This window comes from Bufo bufo, chromosome 2 (genome assembly GCF_905171765.1).
Source record: "Bufo bufo chromosome 2, aBufBuf1.1, whole genome shotgun sequence".
NCBI lineage: Eukaryota > Metazoa > Chordata > Amphibia > Anura > Bufonidae > Bufo > Bufo bufo.
Genome location: NC_053390.1, coordinates 831428221 through 831453417, shown reverse-complemented (window position 1 = coordinate 831453417; position 25197 = coordinate 831428221). Strand labels below are relative to the sequence as shown.

Here is a 25197-nt window from a genome sequence, read left to right as displayed (position 1 = left end):
TAAGTCCCTGTTCTCATTGGAGTCTGACGCTCAGTGAAAATCCGCGGATAGTCCTTATCCGCACTACTGTCCAGCACCTTTATTGTTTTACCAGTCTCAGGTTTCAATATTGTGCTACCTCTTACCCGGGCTAGCATGGGATCCCGGATCCTTGTCATCCCAAAACTAGCTTTGGTCATGGGCACCTGAGGTAACACAGAAACCTTCTCCTCTGTAGATTTCTGCGAGGGAGCAATCCCAACATGCTTATCCGCCTGTTCAGACACTGCTTTTTTTCTGTGTGACTTATTACCTACCGGCCCAGCAGGTATCAACTGCCGCCGGCTCCCTGTCACTGGGTCTGCTACATAGTTAATAACAGGAACAGTCTTACCCTTCGTTGTCACGGGTACAGCAGTCTCGGGAGACGAGTACATCCCATGGACATCTCTACCGAGACGATCCTCCAAAATCCAGCCTCTGGAGACCTGCCCTTGATTGCTGGCACCATGATCACCTGCAGACTCCTTACTCCAGCAGTTACTACCGGAAACAACTTGGCCTGCAGTTGAGACTCTTCCTGGACGGTCCTTCCAGCCGCAGAGAAGATATGTACTCATGAGAACCCCACCGCTCTCCACCTCTTTGTCTTCCCGAAGGTTGCCCTTTTCAACGGCATATCTTTGCTTTTTATCAGGAACTCCGCTCCACAACTGCCCAAACAATGGAAAGTCCTTGCCCAGTACAAATTCCACTTCCAGTGTCTCACATTTTAACAGCTCCCATTGCACAGAGCCATACTCTGTCACAAAGGTCAGAGACACGGTGGCATCCGTCTCTGGCCCTCTCTCCAGAAAGTCCAGCACTTCAGGCCTGACGCGAGACACCTGCTGGCGGGCATCTAGAGTGACCCCCAGTGGGATTCCCCCAATCACTAGCTCGCAGTCCTTCTCACATGGATGATACCAAGCCGCAGCCATTTTGACCAAAAATGCCACGTCAGTCTCTTTTACTCGGCTACTGGCCCTTTAAATCCTGCACTGTTTGCACCACAGAAAAAAAAAAAATGTCCAGATTAACACCAGCAGTCTCTGCTCCTGCACACTAGCAGGCTTCCAGCACTTTTACTTATCAGCAGGGACACCTGCCCGCATCCGACACCAATTGTGGGGGGTTAGCTCTTCTCCGGGGGTCATTCACACAAGTATCGTCGCCAGACACCAAGTTTTAGGTCCAAACATCGCTTTATTTGGCACCTCAGCAAAACAAACATAAATGATACAAATAAACATCCGGCTGGGCTCTAACTAAACATATAATAACCTGACTCACCTAAAGGACCGTTCACACACGGTCATAACATGCGGCTTTCTCAGCCCAATAGTCCAGCAGCCTCCCGGCTGTAGCAAACGCTAGTCCCTTTGGGGGATTGTGGCCCAGCAGTCCTCCCGACCCCGACCTTGTGGCCCTTGTACCGCATCCCCCAAATTCCAGGCTGTCACTTAGCCTCGTGGTCCCTCAGCCTAGCCTAGCTGAGACCACACAGACAGAGCCTCCAGGCCTCTGTCTACAGGTAACACACTTCCCTTGCTGACACTCTGGGAGGTGCTTTATGCCAGGCTGAGTACCTCCAGCTGGTCTCACCTGTGGTGGAACAGGGGTGTGGACCGCACTATCCACCCCTTCCTTGCCTCCAACCTGCGTGAGACCTGTCACTGTCGTCTCACACTGGGCATAACATTTTCAATGCATGGTTCCGCAAAAACGGAACGGATACGGAACACATACGAAGTACATTCCGTATGTGTTCTGTTTTTTTTGCGGACCCATTGACTTGAATGGAGCCACGGAACGTGATTTGTGGTCAATAATAGGACATGTTCTATGTTTCAACGGAACGGAAAAACGGAAATACAGAATGCATACGGAGTACATTCCGTTTTTTGGCGGAACCATTGGAATGAATGACCGTATACGGAATGCAAGAAACGGCCCGCAAATGGAAAAAAAAAAATGGTTGTGTGAAAGAGGCCTAATATAGACTGTTCCTACTGCTCTAGCGCCCGTTATTGTAACGGGCTTAATGTCTAGTATAGATATATTGTGGTAATGTGTACAGTGAAATGCAGGACGACGTTTGTATCTCACCCAGATATCTCAGCTGAGGGAGATAACTGAAATCCAGAAATCTGCAGTGGTTTCAGCAAAGTGTAGTTTGCAGAGACAGGTTTGTTTAGGTTCTGTTCTGGGCGGGATTTTATTTGGACTGGTAGGTAGGTTTGGTAGTGGGACCTCCCAGTCCACAATCCCCCAGTACACGTTCTTTCGCTAGCCAGAGATGATCCCAGGTGAGGCTTGCTGACATCATCACTGGGGGAAATAAAAGAGATCCCAGACTGTCAGTTTGAGGGAGGTTTGCCTGGAAAGCTAACCTACATGATTACAGCCTAGGAAACTGGTGGACTTGCTAACTGTTGAAGCCTGATTCCTCGTGTTTGAACCTCGCTCTGTAAGTGAAATAGAGACGACTAGTGATGGACGAACATCGGCCGGAATGTTTCGCAAACGCACGTTCGCGATCAAATGTTCTTGAACCACGCGTTTGCGGCGGGCCCCATTGACTTTAATGGCAGGCGAACCTTAAAAACCTTCAGCTCATATTTTAAGCCACCAAATAATTACTAGAAGTGCACAAATAGTCCCACAACATGGACAGTGACATACTAGAGGGGGATCATTGGGAAACATTCCCACAAAAAATATGTATTTTAATCAGGGGCCATTTTTATGCGTCTTAATTGGAAACTCTCAAAAATGTGCCCTGCTGGAGCCTAGAATTTTTTTTATTTTAGGCCACGGGAGTATAGGCCCCAAAAACTAGGCATTCACCTGACAGAAAAGAAGATGTGATAATGTGGCTGGAGGTACATTAGGCGGTCACTAAATACAAATTTTACTGTCGGCCAGTACAGGCCCCAAAAATGAGGCATTCACCTGACAGAAAAGGCCTTTTATGCCGCTGTATATACATAAGATAAGGACCATTATTTGTTCTATGTGGTCGTGGATTTGTGTGGGCTGGCATGAGAAAATTCAATTACACGTGGTCGTCACAGGTGTTGAATTCCTCCGAGATCCATGCCTCATTAATTTTTAGAAGTGTGAGGTAGTCCACCCTGTCGTGAGCTAGGCGAGTGCGCTTATCGGTCACGATCTCCCCTTGCTGCAGGAACGTCCATTCGGACAGGAAACTAGACGAGGGGCAAGCCAAGAGCTCCATGGCAAATTGTGACAGCTCTGGCCACAGGTCGCTTCTCAGAGCGTCCACATCGGCCGTTAACCTGATGTAGTCGGTCTAGGCGTTCCCTGAGGCTGGATCCGGAGGGCGGCTGTCGATGGGTTGGCTGCAAGAATGATCTCATATCCGAAGTGACCAACACATCTTCAAACCGCCCTCTTCTTGCATGCGCAGTAGGATTGGTACCCGCAACTGTTTCCCTGTGGGTGGAAATTCCTCTGCCAGCGCCCGCAAAAGCAGAATGCAGCATCTCTCGCAGCAAGGCCTGGAAATGCTGCATTCTGCCAGCCCTCTGTGATGCTGGTAACATGTCCGCCATTTTGTGTTTGTACTGGGGGTCTAGGTACTAGTGATAAGCGCCAGGGGTCATATTCAAATTCGTAATATCTTGCAAATATTTTGTAGAATATTTGTAGAATAGTCGCGAATTTGAATATTCGTTATATTCTACATTCATTTTTTTAATAAAAAAATTGGCAAGGTAATGATCGCGTAATATGCGAATATTACGCGATCAATACAGGCATGGATCAAAAACGAATATATAGTACTATAGAATATAGTGCTACTGTATGTATTTGTTTTTACAATATTCATAATTTTTTCCATCTGAACACATGTTTCTATGATTGTTCCCTGCTTTTTGCTTGTGGGCCAATGACTCATTGGCCCACAAGCAAGAAGCAGGGAGGAATCATGTGTTCAGATGAAAAAAATGACTAATATTCGATATAACGAATATATAACACTATATTCTAAATATTCTCAAATTCTCGAATTGGCGATATTCGAGATAAAAATTCACTTTTCAAATACTCTTGCTCAACCCTACAAAGTACGTTGCCACCCAGTACTGGTCCTTGCCCTTTATGCTTTTTATATGGGGGTCCTTCTTCAAACACTGGAGCATGAAGGCCCCCATTTGCACTAAATTGGAAGCGGTAGAGCGCCCTGGCTCCTGCTTATCGCCCAGGAGAATGTCATCCTCGGTCTTCTCCCCCCAGCCAAGTACAATACCAGTGATCCCCAAAAAGTCTAAAATCCCCCCAGGGGCGGACTGACAACTCATGGGGCCCCCGGGCAATAGGAGATTATGGAGCCCCAGTGTCCCCACCCACCCTCAAGCCACACCCACACACAGCCCCACCCACACATTGCGCCGCCGAGAGGCAGGGACAGGGAGATAGCAGATAGCAGTGGCTGTGAAGGGAAAAGTTCCAGAGCACACAATGACAGCCCCAGAGCCTTTCTGCTGCCTGGCCAACCGTATGCTGCCACAGCGCCAGCCCAGCCTGCAGGACATCAGAGAGGCCTGGGGTCCACATTATAGCACCACTACATTTACATTTATTTATTATCAAAAAGCATCATAAATAACAAAAAAAATAAAAATAAGTTACTGTCCCTTTAAGCAAAAGCCAGAATATAATAAAAGACAAAAACAGACATTAAACTACATTTATTATAAAACAATTGACTTACAAAACAAGCTATTCAGTCATCTGTTGTGCCGTCCTCTGCTTGCTTCCGCAGAATCATTCCCCTCCTTTCTGTCTCTCCTCAGTGCACAGGCGAAGTGTTATGGGGGCATCTGTGGATGACACACTGTTAAGGAGGGGATCTGTGGATGACACTGTTAAGGAGGGGATCTGTGGATGACACTGTTATGGGGGATCTGTGGATGGCACTGTTATGAGGGATCTGTGGATGACACACTGTTAAGGAGGGGATCTGTGGATGACACTGTTATGGGGGATCTGTGGATGGCACTGTTATGGGGGATCTGTGGATGGCACTGTTATGAGGGATCTGTGGATGACAAACTGCTATGGGGGATCTGTGGATGACACTGTTATGGGGGATCTGTGGATGGCACTGTTATGGGGGCATCTGTGGATGACACACTGTTATGGGGGATCTGTGGATGACACTGTTATGGGGCATCTGTGGATGACACTGTTATGGGCATCTGTTGATGACACTGTTAAGGAGGGTATCTGTGGATGACACTCTGTTATGGGGGATCTGTGGATGACACTCTGTTATGGGGATCTGTGGATGACACTGTTATGGAGGATCTGTGGATGACAGTGTTATGTGGATCTGTGGATGGCACTGTTATGGGCATCTGTGGATGACACACTGTTATGGGGAACCTATGGATGACACACTGTTATGGGGGATCTGTGGATGGCACACTGTTATGGGGAACCTATGGATGACACACTATTATGGGGGATCTGTGGATGACACAGTGTTATGGGGGATCTGTGGATGGCACTGTTATGGGGCCATCTGTGGATGACACTGTTATGGGCAGGGGCCTAGCTATAGGGGGTGCAGAATTAGCAGTCGCCACCGGGCCCAGGAGCCTGAGGGGGGTTCCAAAGACCCTTGTGCCACATAAGAAGACACCGGTATTATAGAAAGCACATGCTGGTCAAGTTACACCTCTGGCTGGAGGAAAGGGGTTAGGTCAAGAATTTGGCATGAGAGGATTTCCGTTTCAATTCTTGCCTCAGGCAGCAGGAAGGCTATGTGCCTCCTTGCCCCTGGCCACAAAGCACAGAGGGAAGGGGGCCCAAGATGAACTTTTGCACCAGGGCCCATGACTTTTTAGCTACGCCCCTGGTTATGGGCATCTGTGGATGACACTGTTATGGGGGATCTGTAGATGACACTGTTATGGGGGATCTGTGGATAACACTGTTATGGGGGATCTGTGGATGACACTGTTGTGGGGAACCTGTGAATGACACACTGTTATGGGGGATCTGTGGATGACACACTGTTATGGGGGATCTGTGTATGACACTGTTAAGGAGGGGATCTGTGGATGACACTGTTATGGGGGATCTGTGGATGGCACTGTTTTGGGGGCATCTGTGGATGACACACTGTTATGGGGGATCTGTGGATGACACTGTTATGGGGGATCTGTGGATGACACTGTTATGGGGATCTGTGGATGGCACTGTTATGGGGCATCTGTGGATGACACTGTTATGGGCATCTGTTGATGACACTGTTAAGGAGGGTATCTGTGGATGACACTCTGTTATGGGAGATCTGTGGATGACACTGTTATGGGGATCTGTGGATGGCACTGTTATGGGGCATCTTTGGATGACACTGCTATGGGGCATCTGTGGATGACACACTGTTATGGGGGATCTGTGGATGACACTGTTATGAGGGATCTGTGGATTGCACTGTTATGGGGCATCTGTGGATGACACTGTTATGGGGCATCTGTGGATGACACTGTTATGGGGCATCTGTGGATGACACTGTTATGGGGCATCTGTGGATGACACTGTTATGGGGCATCTGTGGATGACACTGTTATGGGGCATCTGTGGATGACACTGTTATGGGGCATCTGTGGATGACACTGTTATGGGGCATCTGTGGATGACACTGTTATGGGGCATCTGTGGATGACACTGTTATGGGGCATCTGTGGATGACACTGTTATGGGCATCTGTTGATGACACTGTTAAGGAGGGTATCTGTGGATGACACTCTGTTATGGGGGATCTGTGGATGACACTGTTATGGGGGATCTGTGGATGACACACTGTTATGGGGGATCTGTGGATGACACTGTTATGGGGGATCTGTGGATGGCACTGTTATGGGGGCATCTGTGGATGACACAATGTTATGGGGGATCTGTGGATGACACTGTTATGGGGGGATCTGTGGATGGCACTGTTATGGGCATCTGTGGATGACACTGTTAAGGAGGGGATCTGTGGATGACACTGTTATGGGGGATCTGTGGATGACACTGTTAAGGAGGGGATCTGTGGATGACACTGTTATGGGGGATCTGTGGATGACACATTGTTATAGGGGATATGTAGATGACACTGTTATGGGGGATCTGTGTATGACACTGTTAAGGAGGGGATCTGTGGATGACACTGTTATGGGGACATCTGTGGATGGCACTGTTATGAGGGATCTGTGGATGACACACTGTTATGGGGGATCTGTAGATGACACTGTTATGGGGGATCTGTGGATGACACTGTTATGGGGGATCTGTGGATGGCACTGTTATGGGGGCATCTGTGGATGACACACTGTTATGGGGATCTGTGGATGACACTGTTAAGGAGGGTATCTGTGGATGACACTCTGTTATGGGGGATCTGTGGATGTCACTGTTATGGGGGATCTGTGGATGGCACTGTTATGGCGGATCTGTGGATGACACACTGTTATGGGGGATCTGTAGATGACACTATTATGGGGGATCTGTGGATGACACACTGTTATGGGGGATCTGTAGATGACACTGTTATGGTGGATCTGTGGATGACACACTGTTATGGGGGATCTGTAGATGACACTGTTATGGGGGATCTGTGGATGGCACTGTTATTGGGGATCTCTGGATCACACTGTTAATGAGGGGATCTGTGGATGACACTCTGTTATGGGGAATCTGTGGATGACACTGTTATGGGGAATCTGTGGATGACACTGTTATGGGGGATCTGTGGATGACACTGTTATGGGGGATCTGTGGATTACACTGTTATGGCGGATCTGTGGATGACACACTGTTATGGGGGATCTGTAGATGACTAGTGATGTCGCGAACATAAAATTTTCAGTTCGCGAACAGCGAACGCGAACTTCCGCAAATGTTCGCGAACTGGCGAACCGGGCGAACCGCCATAGACTTCAATAGACAGGCGAATTTTAAAACCCACAGGGACTCTTTCTGGCCACAATAGTGATGAGAAAGTTGTTTCAAGGGGTCTAACACCTGGACTGTGGCATGCCGGAGGGGGATCTATGGCAAAACTCCCATGGAAAATTACGTAGTGGACGCAGAGTCGGGTTTTAATCCATAAAGGGCATAAATCAACTAACATTCCTAAATTGTTTGGAATAACGTGCTTTAAAACATCCAGTGTGTGTATACGATCAGGTATGATGTTGTATCGATCAGGTAGTGTAAGGGTTACGCCCGCATCACAGACATTGACAGACCAAACTCCCCTTTTAATGCACCGCAAACAGTTCATTTGCACAACCGCAAACTCCCCATTTGCACAAGGTTGGATACCAAGCTAGCCACGTCCCGGTGATGTCATTGAAGGTTTCTTCCTCCACCCAGCCACGTACAACACCAAGGGTCCCCGAAAGGTCAATTGAATTGATTTTTCGAACGGGGAGATGGTTAAAAAAACGCTGGCTCCCTCCCCTTTGTTTTTATCCACGGTGACTGCGTCTGCGCCGTGCAATTTACTGTCACACCCGATATGAGTGGTATTTTCTGTAGTACTATTCTCATCAGTTTAATCCCTCTAACGTCCCCGACTCCCCAATCTGGGGGCCATTTATTAAACAGATTTTTCGGACGGGGAGATGGTTAAAAAAACGCTGGCTCCCTCCACTCTGTTTTAATCCACGGTGACTGCGTCTGCGCCGTGCAATTTACTGTCACACCCGATATGAGTGGTATTTTCTGTAGTACTATTCTCATCAGTTTAATCCCTCTAACGTCCCCAATCTGGGTGCCATTTATTGAATAGATTTTTCGAACGGGGAGATGGTTAAAAAAAACCTGGCTCCCTCCACCGATATGAGTGGTATTTTCTGTAGTACTATTCTCATCAGTTTAATCCCTCTAACGTCCCCGACTCCCCAATCTGGGGGCCATTTATTAAACAGATTTTTCGGACGGGGAGATGGTTAAAAAAACGCTGGCTCCCTCCACTCTGTTTTAATCCACGGTGACTGCGTCTGCACCGTGCAATTTACTGTCACACCCGATATGAGTGGTATTTTCTGTAGTACTATTCTCATCAGTGGGCACACTACAGTCAGTAGAAGCGGGCCTGACACACACTGGCAGCAGGCAAGCAACTGAAATTACACTAAAGTGTAAAAATTAAATGCCTTATTTATCGGCAAGCTACTGTGCCACCCGGTATGAGTGGTTGGCACTGGCAGTGGGCACACTACAGTCAGTGGAAGAGGGCCTGACACACTGACTGGCAGCAGGCAAGCAACTGAATTTAGACTACTGTCTAAAAATTAAATGCCTTATTTATCGGCAAGCTACTGTGCCACCCGGTATCAGTGGTTGGCACTGGCAGTGGGCACACTACAGTCAGTGGAAGCGGGCCTGACACACACTGGCAGCAGGCAAGCAACTGAAATTACACTAAAGTGTAAAAATTAAATGCCTTATTTATCGGCAAGCTACTGTGCCACCCGGTATCAGTGGTTGGCACTGGCAGTGGGCACACTACAGTCAGTAGAAGCGGGCCTGACACACACTGGCAGCAGGCAAGCAACTGAAATTACACTAAAGTGTAAAAATTAAATGCCTTATTTATCGGCAAGCTACTGTGCCACCCGGTATGAGTGGTTGGCACTGGCAGTGGGCACACTACAGTCAGTGGAAGAGGGCCTGACACACTGACTGGCAGCAGGCAAGCAACTGAATTTAGACTACTGTCTAAAAATTAAATGCCTTATTTATCGGCAAGCTACTGTGCCACCCGGTATCAGTGGTTGGCACTGGCAGTGGGCACACTACAGTCAGTGGAAGCGGGCCTGACACACACTGGCAGCAGGCAAGCAACTGAAATTACACTAAAGTGTAAAAATTAAATGCCTTATTTATCGGCAAGCTACTGTGCCACCCGGTATCAGTGGTTGGCACTGGCAGTGGGCACACTACAGTCAGTGGAAGAGGGCCTGACACACACTGGCAGCAGGCAAGCAACTGAATTTAGACTACTGTCTAAAAATTAAATGCCTTATTTATCGGCAAGCTACTGTGCCACCCGGTATCAGTGGTTGGCACTGGCAGTGGGCACACTACAGTCAGTTGAAGTCGGCCTGACACACACTAGCAGCAGGCAAGCAGCTGAAATTACACTAAAGTGTAAAAATTAAATGCCTTTTTTATGCAAAGTCCTGTGCCAGCCGGTATGAGTGGTGGGCACTGGCAGTGGGCACACTACAGTCAGTGGAAGTCAGCCTGACACACACTGGCAGGCAACTAACCTTAGATTAAAGTGTAAAAATTAAGTGCCTTTTTTTAAGCAAAGTCCTGTGCCACACGGAATGACAGGGGTGAGCACTGGCAGTGGGCACACTACAGTCTGTGGGCCTGCAGCTCCTCACACACAGGCAGGCCAGGCAACTGCAATATGTATATAAAGGAAAAAAAAAAAGCAGACTAATGTTGCAGCCCTAAAAAGGGCTTTTTGGGGTGCTGTCAGGACGCTGTCCTTACAGCAGAGATCAGATGAGTCTTTCAGGACTGGAGTGGACACTGAATTCACTAGCCTAGCTATCGATTTCCCAATTAAATCAGCAGCAGTTACAGTCTCCCTCCTCTCACTAAGACTGCAGCTTCAGAATGAATCTAAAATGGATGCTGTGCAGGAGGTGGGAGGGTCTGGGAGGGAGGGTATGCTGCTGATTGGCTGGAATGTGTCTGCTGACTGTGAGGTACAGGGTCAAAGTTTACTCAATGATGATGTATAGGGGGCGGACCAAACATCGCATGTGTTCGCCCGGCAGAGGCGAACGCGAACAAGCTATGTTCGCCGGGAACTGTTCGCCGTCGGATAGTTCGGGCCATCTCTATAGATGACACTGTTATAGGGGATCTGTGGATTACACTGTTATGGCGGATCTGTGGATGACACACTGTTATGGGGATCTGTAGATGACACACTGTTATGGGGGATCTGTGGATGACAGACTTATGGCGGATCTGTGAATGACACTGTTATGGGGGATCTGTGAATGACATACTGTTATGGGGATCTGTGGATAACACTGTTATGGGGAGATCTGGGGATGACACACTGTTATGGGGGATCTGTAGATGACACTATTATGGGGGATCTGTGGATGACACACTGTTATGGGGGATCTGTAGATGACACTGTTATGGGGGATCTGTGGATGGCACTGTTATTGGGGATCTCTGGATCACACTGTTAATGAGGGGATCTGTGGATGACACTCTGTTATGGGGAATCTGTGGATGACACTGTTATGGGGGATCTGTGGATGACACTGTTATGGGGGATCTGTGGATTACACTGTTATGGCGGATCTGTGGATGACACACTGTTATGGGGATCTGTAGATGACACTGTTATAGGGGATCTGTGGATGTCACACTGTTATGGCGGATCTGTGGATGACACTCTGTTATGGGGGATCTGTGAATGACATACTGTTATGGGGATCTGTGGATAACACTGTTATGGGGAGATCTGTGGATGACACACTGTTATGGGGGATCTGTAGATGACACTATTATGGGGGATCTGTGGATGACACACTGTTATGGGGGATCTGTAGATGACACTGTTATGGTGGATCTGTGGATGACACACTGTTATGGGGGATCTGTAGATGACACTGTTATGGGGGATCTGTGGATGGCACTGTTATTGGGGATCTCTGGATCACACTGTTAATGAGTGGATCTGTGGATGACACTGTTATGGGGATCTGTGGATGACACTGTTATGGGGGATCTGTGGATGACACACTGTTATGGGGGATCTGTAGATGACACTGTTATGGCGGATCTGTGGATGACACACTGTTATGGGGATCTGTAGATGACACACTGTTATGGGGGATCTGTGGATGACAGACTTATGGCGGATCTGTGAATGACACTGTTATGGGGGATCTGTGAATGACATACTGTTATGGGGATCTGTGGATAACACTGTTATGGGGAGATCTGGGGATGACACACAGCATCTTATGTTATACATGTGTCATCCACAGATCCCCCCCCCCCCCATTACAGTGTCCCTGTGTAAATAGTGACCCCCCCAATACACAGCAGTCTGTATGTGTAAAGTGCAGGCATAATCCTTAACCTGTGCTTTGTTACAGTAGGGCGGTGGTCTGTACTAGACGGAGGTACAGGGCCTCGTGTGACAAGGGCTGTGTCATGACCTGATCATCGAAATGGTGAAACATAAGGCTGTCGACAGACAGTGAGGGGAAGAGGTGTCACAGCAGCGCAGAGTATTTCCGCAGAGTGTTATCTGTCCACTCATATGGTTAAATGCATGAGGAAGGGAATAGATGCAGGTGGGGGGCATAGATTTGAATGAAAGGGGCTTCACAGCAGTACAGAGTGTTTCAGTATAGTGGTCTAGCGAGATGCAGGGATCTGTCCACTCATCTGATTTGCAAGGAGGAGGATGGTGTGGAGACAACATGGAGATCACAGACAGTTAATGGAAGAGGCTTCACAGCAGCGCAGAGTATTTCAGTGCAGTGGTCTAGCGTTGTGCAGTAATCTGTCCACTCACCTGATTAAATGCATATTAGGAGGGGGATGGAGACAACATGGAGATCACAGACAATCTGTGAATGGAAGGGGCGTCACAGCAGCACATAGAATGTCAGGACTCCTGACTCCTACTAGGGTTGGGCGATATCAAAAATATTCTCACGATAACGATATTAAGAAATTTATCGCGATGACGATAGATATCGCGATAAATACCCATTTAGAAGAAAAAAACACTTGGGGCCACAAGGAGACGTTATACTGTATGGGGGCAGCCACAAGGAGACATTATACTGTATGGGGGCAGCCACAAGGAGACGTTATACTGTATGGGGGCAGCCACAAGGAGATGTTATACTGTATGGGGGCAGCCACAAGGAGACGTTATACTGTATGGGGGCAGCCACAAGGAGATGTTATACTGTATGGGGGGCAGCCACAAGGAGACGTTATACTGTATGGGGCAGCCACAAGGAGACGTTATACTGTATGGGGGCAGCCACAAGGAGACATTATACTGTATGGGGGCAGCCACAAGGAGACGTTATACTGTATGGGGGCAGCCACAAGGAGACGTTATACTGTATGGGGGCAGCCATAAGGAGACGTTATACTGTATGGGGGCAGCCACAAGGAGACATTATACTGTATGGGGGCAGCCATAAGGAGACATTATACTGTATGGGGGCAGCCACAAGGAGACGTTATACAGTATGGGGGCAGCCACAAGGAGACGTTATACTGTATGGGGGCAGCCACAAGGAGATGTTATACTGTATGGGGCAGCCACAAGGAGATGTTATACTGTATGGGGGGCAGCCACAAGGAGACGTTATACTGTATGGGGCAGCCACAAGGAGACGTTATACTGTATGGGGGCAGCCACAAGGAGACATTATACTGTATGGGGGCAGCCACAAGGAGACGTTATACTGTATGGGGGCAGCCACAAGGAGACGTTATACTGTATGGGGGCAGCCATAAGGAGACGTTATACTGTATGGGGGCAGCCACAAGGAGACATTATACTGTATGGGGGCAGCCATAAGGAGACATTATACTGTATGGGGGCAGCCACAAGGAGACGTTATACAGTATGGGGGCAGCCACAAGGAGACGTTATACTGTATGGGGCAGCCACAAGGAGACGTTATACTGTATGGGGGCAGCCACAAGGAGACATTATACTGTATGGGGGCAGCCACAAGGAGACATTATACTGTATGGGGCAGCCACAAGGAGACGTTATACTGTATGGGGGCAGCCACAAGGAGATGTTATACTGTATGGGGCAGCCACAAGGAGATGTTATACTGTATGGGGGCAGCCACAAGGAGATGTTATACTGTATGGGGACAGGGGCAGCCACAAAGAGACATTATACTGTATGGGGCAGCCACAAGGAGACGTTATACTGTATAGGGCAGCCACAAGGAGACTTTATACTGTATGGGGCAGCCACAAGGAGATGTTATACTGTATGGGGACGGGGCAGCCACAAAGAGACATTATACTGTATGGGGCAGCCACAAGGAGACGTTAAACTGTATGGGGGCCACAAGGAGACATTATACTGTATGGGGCAGCCACAAGGAGACATTATACTGTATGGGGCAGCCACAAGGAGACATTATACTGTATGGGGCAGCCACAAGGAGACGTTATACTGTATGGGGACAGGGGCAGCCACAAAGAGACATTATACTGTATGGGGGCCACAAGGAGACATTATACTGTATGGGGAAGCCACAAGGAGACATTATACTGTATGGGGCAGCCACAAGAAGACATTATACTGTATGGGGGCCACAAGGAAACATTATACTGTATGGGGACAGGGGAAGCCACAAGGAGACGTTATATTGTATGGGGCAGCTACAAGGAGTCATTATACTGTATAGGGCAGCCACAAGGAGATGTTATACTGTATGGGGTCCACAAGTAAACATTATACTGTATGGGGCAGCCACAAGGAGACGTTATACTGTATGGGGCAGCCACAAGGAGACGTTATACTGTATGGGGCAGCCATAAGGAGACATTATTCTGTATGGGGGCAACAACAAGAAGCCACTATACTGTATGGGGCAGCCACAAGGAGACATTATACTGTATGGGGGGGCTACAAGGAGACATTATACTGTATGGGGGGGCTACAAGGAGACATTATACTGTATGGGGGCAGCCTGCCTCTTCCTCTGCCTGTCATTTTCAAAATGATCCTGTGCCTAAGTCTCTAGAGAGATCAGTATTTGTGGAATCAGGTTTATCGCAGGGCTCAATCAATATTTGGTGGAAACAGGTATAACGAACCCCTTAATCGGTATTTTGTGGAAGCAGGTATATCGCAGGCCTCAATCAATATTTGGTGGAAGCCGGTATATCAATCCCCTCAATCAATATTTTGTGGAAGCAGGTATATCGCAGGCCTCAATCAGTATTTTGTGGAAGCAGGTATATCACACCCCTCATTTATTTTTCTTGCCACAACAGTTACATCACACCACACTGTTTATTTGGGGCAACAGGTATATCGCAGCCCTCAATCAGTTTATTTCCCACGATAACGATATTAAAGGGATTCTGTCACCTCGTATAACCCAAATTCTGATTTTAAACCAGTCATGCTCCACAGCTTACCTTGAATCGGCTATGCTGTTTGTTATTGTAATCCGTCCAGCAGTTTACCAGAAAAACGACTTTTATAAAACCCTGAAGGTGCCCAGAGGGGCGTTATGTTCCCCTTTGTGTGCCCAGTAACGCCCCTCTTACAGTGCCCAGAACGCCTTCCTCCAGAATCCCTAACCGCCCACAGCGTCTGATCCCTCTCCTCCCCCTCCCTGATGGCCGAGCGAAGTCTCATGCAGACGCAGTACCCACTGAGGGCTGCGCCAGTGCGATTTGCAGGAGACTGAGGGCAGGAGCTTCATCGTCGTCACTGGGCATGCGCCGAGCCCAGTGACGTCCGATGCTCGCGCGAGACTTCGCTCGGCCGTCAGGGAGGGGGAGGAGAGGGATCAGACGCTGTGGGCGGTTAGGGATTCTGGAGGAAGGCGTTCTGGGCACTGTAAGAGGGGCGTTACTGGGCACACAAAGGGGAACATAACGCCCCTCTGGGCACCTTCAGGGTTTTATAAAAGTCGTTTTTCTGGTAAACTGCTGTACGGATTACAATAACAAACAGCATAGCCGATTCAAGGTAAGCTGTGGAGCATGACTGGTTTAAAATCAGAATTTGGGTTATACGAGGTGACAGAATCCCTTTAAGAAATTTATTGCAATGATGATAGATATCGCAATAAATACCGACTTAGAAGGAAAAAAACTAATATTTGTGTCATTCTCAAAACTTTTGGCCACGACTGTAGGTAAAATGCCATACTTGGCAGCGTGAGAATGTTTCAGCATATCGCTGGTGGATGTTAGCGTGGCACTATACAGGATATGTGGCCAGAAGGTGATGTGCAGCCAGGGTGCTAATTAGTGATGAGCAAAGTTTTCAAAAATTAGATTCATTGCGAATTAATTAATCACGAAGTGCATTAAATCAGGTCTATCCTGGCCTGCAGTTAAACTATAGGAAGAGTATATCTCGGTGTACATCATTGTGCAGTGCAGCAACATGCATAGCTAGTCCTTTCTGGAAGCAAAATAGTTACTGTGCATCTGAATGACAGAAAGGTCAAACATATGTAGGTATGGATCATTGTGCAAGCCACCAACATTCCAAGCTGACCCCCAGCTAAACAAACAAACAAAAAAACATGTTGTGGCTGTGCAGACGCATGCTTTTGAATCTCTTATGTTAGCTGTAGAATGACTGTGCATCACTATTAGGCCTAGTTCACACATCAGTTATTTGGTCAGTTATTGTAAACCCAAAGCAGGTGGGATACCTAATCAGAGAGTAGGCTTGGCACCTGAATTTGGTCCACAAAAACTCATGGAAATAACTGAACAAATAACTGAAGTGTGAACTCGGAGTGGACTTAACCATGCAGTCAGGGGTCAAGTCCTGGAAAAAAAAAGTGTGGGAACTCACCCAAGATCCACTGCAAACCCCCCCCCCCCCACCCCCGCCAAAAAAATATATATTTCGCTGAAAATTCAGTGCAACATTTATTGTAAAGTGACAGTTTACACAAACAACTGCAAAATTAACATGAAATAAACAAATATATATAGGGACCCGCACCTATCAGACAATGGGGGCATATCCTAGCGATATTCCCCTATTGTCTGAGATGGGAAAACCCCTTTAAAATACAATACATGTGAATGGCCTTTTGAAAGCTACGTGTAGCGGAAAAAAAAGAAAAGCACAGAAAATCGAGCATGCTGTAATTTGTGTCGCTGCGGACTGAGCCAAATGTACACATTGTGATCAAAACAAAACAAAAACTCCCCTTATATATAATTTACTTACAGTTCTGAAGACTCAGGGGTGCTGGCTTGGCCTCAGGGGTGCTGGCAGGCTTGGCCTCAGGGGTGCTGACAGGCTTGGCCTCAGGGGTGCTGACAGGCTTGGCCTCAGGGGTGCTGACAGGCTTGGCCGAGCAGAAGGAGTGGGAGACTGTGAGGCCTTTTTTCTCCAAGCTGCTCCGGATCAGTGCTCTGGTCAGCTGGGCTCCGGGCTGGAAGTGGGCACAATAAGAAAAAAATATTTTTCATTACACCTCAGGTCAGACCACCAATCAGACCCCCAATGTTAATCAGACCTCAGCTAACAGCCCCAATAAGATCACCAATGTTAATAAGACCTCAGATCACACCTCAGCTCAGACCCCAATATGAATGACCCCCAATCAGACCTCAGATAAGAGCCCCAGTGCCTCTCATCAGCCCCCCAGTGCCTCTCATCAGCCCCTCAGTGCCTCTCATCAGCCAGTAATAACAGCCCCCCAATCATGTGCCAGTAATAACAGCCCCCCAATCATGTGCCAGTAATAACAGCCCCCCCAATCATGTGCCAGTAATAACAGCCCCCCCAATCATGTGCCAGTAATACCAGACCCCCCCAATCATGTGCCAGTAATACCAGACCCCCCCAATCATGTGCCAGTAATACCAGACGGTCCAGACCCCCCCCAAATCATGTGCCAGTAATACCAGACCCACCCAATCATGTGGCAGTATTGTAATACCAGACCAGACCCCCCAATCATGTGCCACTATACCAGACCCCCCCAATCATGTTCCACTATACCAGACCCCTCACCCCCCAATCATGTGCCACTATACCAGACCCCCCACCACCCAATCATGTGCCACTATACCAGACCCCCCACCCCCCAATCATGTGCCACTATACCAGACCCCCCACCCCCCAATCATGTGCCACTATACCAGACCCCCCACCCCCAATCATGTGCCACTATACCAGACCCCCCCAATCATGTGCCACTATACCAGACCCCCCACAATCATGTGCCACTATACCAGACCCCCCCAATCATGTGCCACTATACCAGACCCCCCCAATCATGTGCCACTATACCAGACCCCCCCAATCATGTGCCACTATACCAGACCCCCCCAATCATGTGCCACTATACCAGACCCCCCCAATCATGTGCCACTATCCAGACCCCACACCCCCAATCATGTGCCACTATACCAGACCCCCCCAATCATGTGCCACTATACCAGACCCCCCCAATCATGTGCCACTATACCAGACCCCCCACCCCCCAATCATGTGCCACTATACCAGACCCCCCCAATCATGTGCCACTATACCAGACCCCCCCAATCATGTGCCACTATACCAGACCCCCCCAATCATGTGCCACTATACCAGACCCCCCCAATCATGTGCCACTATACCAGACCCCCCACCCCCCAATCATGTGCCACTATACCAGACCCCCCACCCCCCAATCATGTGCCACTATACCAGACCCCCCCAATCATGTGCCACTATACCAGACCCCCCCAATCATGTGCCACTATACCAGACCCCCCCAATCATGTGCCACTATCCAGACCCCCCACCCCCCAATCATGTGCCACTATACCAGACCCCCCCAATCATGTGCCACTATACCAGACCCCCCCAATCATGTGCCACTATACCAGACCCCCCCAATCATGTGCCACTATACCAGACCCCCCACCCCCCAATCATGTGCCACTATACCAGACCCCCCACCCCCCAATCATGTGCCACTATACCAGACCCCCCACCTCCCAATCATGTGCCACTATACCAGACCCCCCCAATCATGTGCCACTATACCAGACCCCCCAATCATGTGCCACTAAACCAGACCCCCCCAATCATGTGCCACTATACCAGACCCCCCAATCATGTGCCACTATCCAGACCCCCCACCCCCCAATCATGTGCCACTATACCAGACCCCCCCAATCATGTGCCACTATACCAGACCCCCCCAATCATGTGCCACTATCCAGACCCCCCACCCCCCAATCATGTGCCACTATACCAGACCCCCCCAATCATGTGCCACTATACCAGACCCCCCCAATCATGTGCCACTATACTAGACCCCCCCAATCATGTGCCACTATCCAGACCCCCCACCCCCCAATCATGTGCCACTATACCAGACCCCCCCAATCATGTGCCACTATACCAGACCCCCCCCAATCATGTGCCACTATAACAGACCCCCCCAATCATGTGCCAGTAATACCAGACCCCCCCCCAATCTGTGCCAGTAATTCCAGGGCCCCCCCAAATTCCCCAATCATGTGCCAGTATAATATAGTTAAAAAAAAAAAAGAAAACTTATACTTACCTCTTTGGAGCGATGCGATGCAGGCCTCTTCCAGCCTGTGTCCTGACTCCAGCGCTGTACGGCTCAGGCCGGCGGCGCGATGACGTCATCGCGCCGCCTATGCCGGCCTCTGATAGGCTGCCGGCCTAGTAGTGCCGGCAGCCTATCAGAGGAACAGGAAAGGGACACACCTCCCTGCCCTGCTCCTCCGCAGCCTTCTGTTTGTATTGCTGTCCTGAGGACAGCGATATAAACAGAAACAGATCACCATGGAGATAAGCGCTTCGCTTCCACAATGGAAGCGCTCATCTCAGTGCCTGCCCCGCCGCCGCCGCACACTGCCTGCCGCCGCCGCCGCACACAGACCATGCTGAAAGGGAACGGCGTTCCTGCCATGAAAAAAGTGCAGGAACGCCGTTCCCACGCGTTCCCCCTCGACTCGACCCCTGCATGCAGTGCAACGGGGAGGATGTCAGCAGTAAGGTTGTGTTCACACCACTCTTTATTTTGAGCATCTGCCTTCAAAGAGTCAGTATTTGGTGAGCATTTGATCAGTATTTGTAAGGCAAAAACTGGAATGGGTCCAAAACAGAGATGACATGTGATGGCAATATTTGAATGTCTTCTGTGGGTTTTTTTTACCCACTCCTGCTTTTGGCCTCCAAATCATGATCAAATCCTGATCCAAAATACTGACCATGTGATAGAGGCCTCATGCTCAATTTGCATGAATTTTGACCTTTTGCCTCTGAAATCCGTTTTATTCAGATGTAAAAGAAATCCTGCATGCAGGACTTTAATGGCTTCTATCACATAGTCAGTTTGAGAATCAAGAGTTAAGTTGCTACTGATGGAGCTGGTACTGCTCCTGCACCACCACCCCCTCCAACAGTCATGACAGTGGAGCAGGAGCTCAGAGGGTCCCCCTAGTTAGGCCTTCTTTATGATTGGCGATGGCGCACATAGGCAGCGACCAACTCACTACAAAAGGATATCTCGATAGTAGTTGAGTTTTTCATCTCTTTCAGAAGGTGTAAAAAATTCCCCCATTTCGACTGGTAGTGTGGGTCTAACATTGTGGCATGCCAGTAGTCATCCCTCTGCCGAATGGTGGCAATATGGTTGTCACTACACAAACAACTCAGCATGCATCTGGCCTTTTGCACAAGGGAATCGGAGGGAATCCTTTCCTCCATCTCCACTGCATACTGCGACTGTCTGTCGGGTTATCTGTGTTGTCTTTGCCGTCACCCTCTAGCTCGTCTACCCAGTGGGCTGTAAAGGACTTATATAGTGTGCTTGTGCATAGTTACAGCTCTACATGTCAGTGCTGGCATGAACTGTATCAGAATTCAACAGGCTCAAGGACTGGCCCATCTTCTGCTCAACATAACTCTACAGGGCTAGTACAGGTTTTAAAGAGAAGTAATGATGGCTTGGGACTCTCCACCTTGGGTGGGCACAAACCATCAGTTCTCTGAAACGTTCAGAGTCCATGATATGAAAAGGGAGGGACTGTAGTATCAGTAACTTGGCCAGGTGCACATTCAGATTCTGCGCCATTGGACGAGTGCACACATACTCTTGTCTCTGTGCGATAGCCTCAGTGATCAATTGCTGGCGAAACACGTGATGAGCAGTAGGAAAAGGCAAGGAGCATCAGAAGCAATAGACAAAGGAAAGAAATGACCGCTTACTTCTTCTGAGGTTGAGATGATCTACCCCAGGCACATTTGGCTCCAGATCTCCCACTGCTTCCACTCTGCTGGCTCATCGATGCTGCCACCCTGCTGCTGTCTCACTGCCACCTTGTCACCCTCACTTTATGATGATGATGATGATGCCTCCTCTTCACCCGGCTCCTATGTGTGGATAAATCATCATCCAAACTTGTCTGTTTGTCACTTATGTTGCCCTCACCAGTCTCATGGCCAAGCCCCTGACCACTCACAACACGTGCTCCCACCTGACTGTCATTATCGGTAGTTGTACGCCTAAGGAAGGACACTGGGGATCTCTTCTCCAAGTCTGTGCTGGCCTGTAGCTGCTGATTGTCTTCACTAAGCTCATCCTCGCTGAAAAGCAGAGATGAGCCGGCAGCATGTCTTACTTCCCGAGCAGAAGGAGCAGCAAAAGAAAGAGGCAGTTGCAGGACAGGTGAGGGCACAGAGTCAGTTCCTGGGCCATGCCAACTAAGTGTGGTTTCAGAAGAACCCACAGATTCCTCGCTGTGTGTATCTGTTGTCACCTGGGAAGATGTTGAAGAGCGAGTCAACCATTCCAGTACAGCTAGATTGTTGCTCAATACGCAACCGCTGGATGACAGTGGCAGCTCTGGCTAGTTGCTGCAGAAGCTGCTACCACCAACCCTTCTTCTGCCGCTGCTTGTGCCAGCTTCAGCAAGATTTTTGCCACTGCCCGTTCCTTTTGAGGGCCCAGGCAACTGTCTGTTATCTATAGTGTACAGTAACTGAATTAGTAATGTAACTATGTAGCTAAGTATGAATGGAGCAGCAGGTGAACTAGATAAATGTGCCTATATATTAGACTGCTTGTTGACAATAAGTGTGATGCGAATTCGAATATGACCCCTGCCGCTCATCACTAGTCACTACTGACAATACTGGTACATGTGCAGGATTAAGAAGGTCTCGCGATACGGATGGCCATCTTAATCTGGCCTCATCAGAAAGAATCCATTTTAACAGTGTTATAAAGACGGCCAGTAAAGATAATATAATGAAGGAATCGGGGTTGTAATGGGACAAACCAATGTGCTCATCACAATGAGGGTGCTCGGCCTAACTACACTGCTCTACAATAAATGTTAATGATGCCATTCTGCCCACAATATGCCAGATGTTCTAGTAGAAATCAGTCTGGCTCACATTCTAGGGCAGGTTGCTTGTGGCCATTTTAAATCATTCTTGGAGAACATCTTCAAGGATGGGCAGCTGAACCACTGACACCTTCTGGAAGCATGTTGTGCCACACATCCTTACTAAAGAAGCCAATGATCCAGGTTCATCCCCACCAGATGGTACAGTAGGTGCAACTGTGGTGGATGGATATACAGATGAAGCAAGTGCCAAATAACTGTATGGCCTGTTCTGTTAATAGTGCGGTGCATCACGGTTTATTGTATTTGCTATTTGAGTAATTTTGGTTTTCTAATATAACGTTAGTAAGAGTCACTAAACAACCATCGTAGGCATATTATGTGGATGATGTAATAAACCATGCTGTTTAGCATCGCTACTACTGTGTATCAGATGGGGAGATAGATATAAGATGTTTTGACATTCTCCTACAGATTCTGACAACTGCATTAAATGCCAAAGTGATGAATGGCCTAATGAGAAGAGAGACCGATGCCGGCCCAAAGTAGTGGAATTCATCTCTTACCAGAATGACACCATTGCTTCTGTCTTCTCCTGTGTCTCGGTCTTCGGATGTCTTGTGACCGGCTTCATATTTGGAATATTCATTTCCCATCGAGACACTCCTATTGTTAAAGCCAATAACCGGAACCTGAGTTATCTCCTCCTGGTCTCCATCATCCTCAGCTTCCTCTCTGTCTTCTTGTTTCTGGGTCGTCCCAATGATGTGACTTGTAGATTACGTGAAACCAGTTTTGGAATCTTCTTCTCAGTAGCCGTCTCTTCACTTCTCGCCAAGACTGTGATGGTTTGTGTTGCTTTTAAGTCCACCAAGCCTGGAAGCCCTTGGAGAAAATGGCTCAGTGTGAAACTACCATATACCATAGTGTCATTGTGTTCATCCTTTCAAGCTGTAATCTGTATTATTTGGTTGTCTATTTCTCCTCCATTTCAGGACCTGGACACTGACTCTTATCCTGGGAAGATCATCATTCAATGTAATGAAGGCTCAGATATCTGGTTCTACTCCATGTTGGGTTATCTGGGGCTCCTGGCAGGTGTGAGCCTTGTTCTGGCTTTCATGGTGAGGACATTACCGGACAGTTTTAATGAGGCCAAGTACATCACCTTCAGCATGCTGGTGTTCTGCAGCGTCTGGATCTCCATGATCCCGGCTTATCTGAGCACCAGGGGAAAGAACATGGTGGCTGTGGAGATATTTGCAGTAATGGCTTCCAGTGCTGGACTTTTAAGTTGTGTATTTTTCCCAAAATGTTTTATTATTTTGTTTAAATCTGAAATGAACAGAAAAGCTGACCTGCTGGGGAAAAGAAAGAACTGACGGCAAAATGGTAACCCCGATAATAGTGATTAACTCTGAAAATAACAACTTGTAGATATCATCTTATACTAGAAAGAAATGATAAAATATAAGTAGATTCCAATCGTTACATTATCTCAGCAGTGCATTTATTAGTAGGAGAAGGAGAGGCTCTCTCCATGTCTACCTGCTGATATGTAGGATCTATACACAGGCATTACTGCTCCTTGGTATAGCTAATGAATTCATACATCTGACATGGTGTCAAAGACATCGAAAATATCAGTCCCTTTAGGTTACGGGGGCTTTGTAATTGTCTTTCTTTGTCTGGGTAAGGAATTTTTAAATATACAAATAAATATAAAAAAGATGAATTCTTTTATCACAAGACTCTACATACATATACAGTGTATAACGTGCAGGGCAGAGTGATGTCATAAGGTCATTCAGGATAAAAACAGCAGACCTCGAGAACAGATCTAAGAGAAGCTGCAGCAACCGCGGTCCGCAAGGGGTCCCTTTAAGATGGAATAAGTGTTTGTCGTGACGCCAGATGCATTGCAGCAATGAGGACCCAGGGCCCCTTTTAGTGATATGGTGGTACCCAGGTGTAGGAATGTCAGAGTGGTGTAGGGTGGCCTAATGTCCCTTAAAGGTGCTGCACTTGTCATGGTGCTCCTACCTGGATAATACTGGAGCCCCAGGTGTGGCCGTTCGTTGAAGCAGAAGGGGTAGTTGGTTAAGTAGATGATGAAATAAATGGAGTCCAGACCCTGTGATGAACTTGACAACAGCTTTACTTGTTTACTTACTTCATAGAGTGTAAGCTCTTGCGAGCAGGGCCCTCATTCCTCTTGTTGTAATAATCGACTTGTCTGTTGCTATGTTATTTATGACTGTTTGTACGTGAACCCCTGAATTGTAAGGCGCTGCAGAATATGTTGGCGCTATCTAAATATAGATTATTATTATTACTTGAATAAATTTTCATCAGGCAACAATCTTCCAACTTTATCTTGGTCACCAGCAGGCTTTGGCTTCAATCCTGGCACACAAACACACTCGGCCCTGCTACATCTGCTACTCTCTGGCTCTGCTGTTAAATAGGAACTCTTCCTTTGTTGTATGCTGCAACTTAACTTTGTCATCTGTTCTGTCTATAACTTTCTTTATCTAAAGGAACTGTCTCTCCCTGGCTCTTGTGGCTTGTAGCATGGGCCTCCAGGTCCAGCAGAGCTGATGGTGCTCTGCTGGCTTTAGCAGGGTCCGTCCAGCAGGGACGAGGGCCTGCTTCCTTCCCCTTAGAGGGGGTACTCTCATCTGACCTTCATTAACTAAAACTCGTCCCTCTCTAAAGAGGGCTAGAATGGAAAGAAAGGCTCCATTTCAGGTAAACTATCTCTGCCAAACTTGCTGCCACCTGCTGGTGAACCAGGCACATTACATGAACACAACAGTTACATAGAAATAAATATACACATTTTGCAGGATTTGGAAATAAGTTCATATGATGACCTGGAGTTAACCATATGAGATAGTGAGGGGGTGTAAAAGGTGGTAATGCAGCACCTCTGGGGCGTTACAAAGCAACATCAGAATAAAAGGCTTGCGTGAAAGTTATTTAAAAAATACATTCACCGATATGTGTTTATTGTTGTTA

General features: G+C 47.9%; 1 protein-coding gene across 1 annotated transcript in view; it reads left to right on the top strand.

Moving 5' to 3' along the window:
* The window catches only part of LOC120991095 (vomeronasal type-2 receptor 26-like), a 76690-nt gene extending 53132 nt beyond the window's left edge, over nt 1-23558 (top strand). The window contains exon 4 of the mRNA XM_040419986.1: nt 22651-23558. Within this exon, the coding sequence (XP_040275920.1) occupies nt 22651-23558 (908 nt within the window). The remainder of the gene's footprint in view (nt 1-22650) is intronic.
* The last annotated feature ends 1639 nt before the right edge of the window (nt 23559-25197 follow it).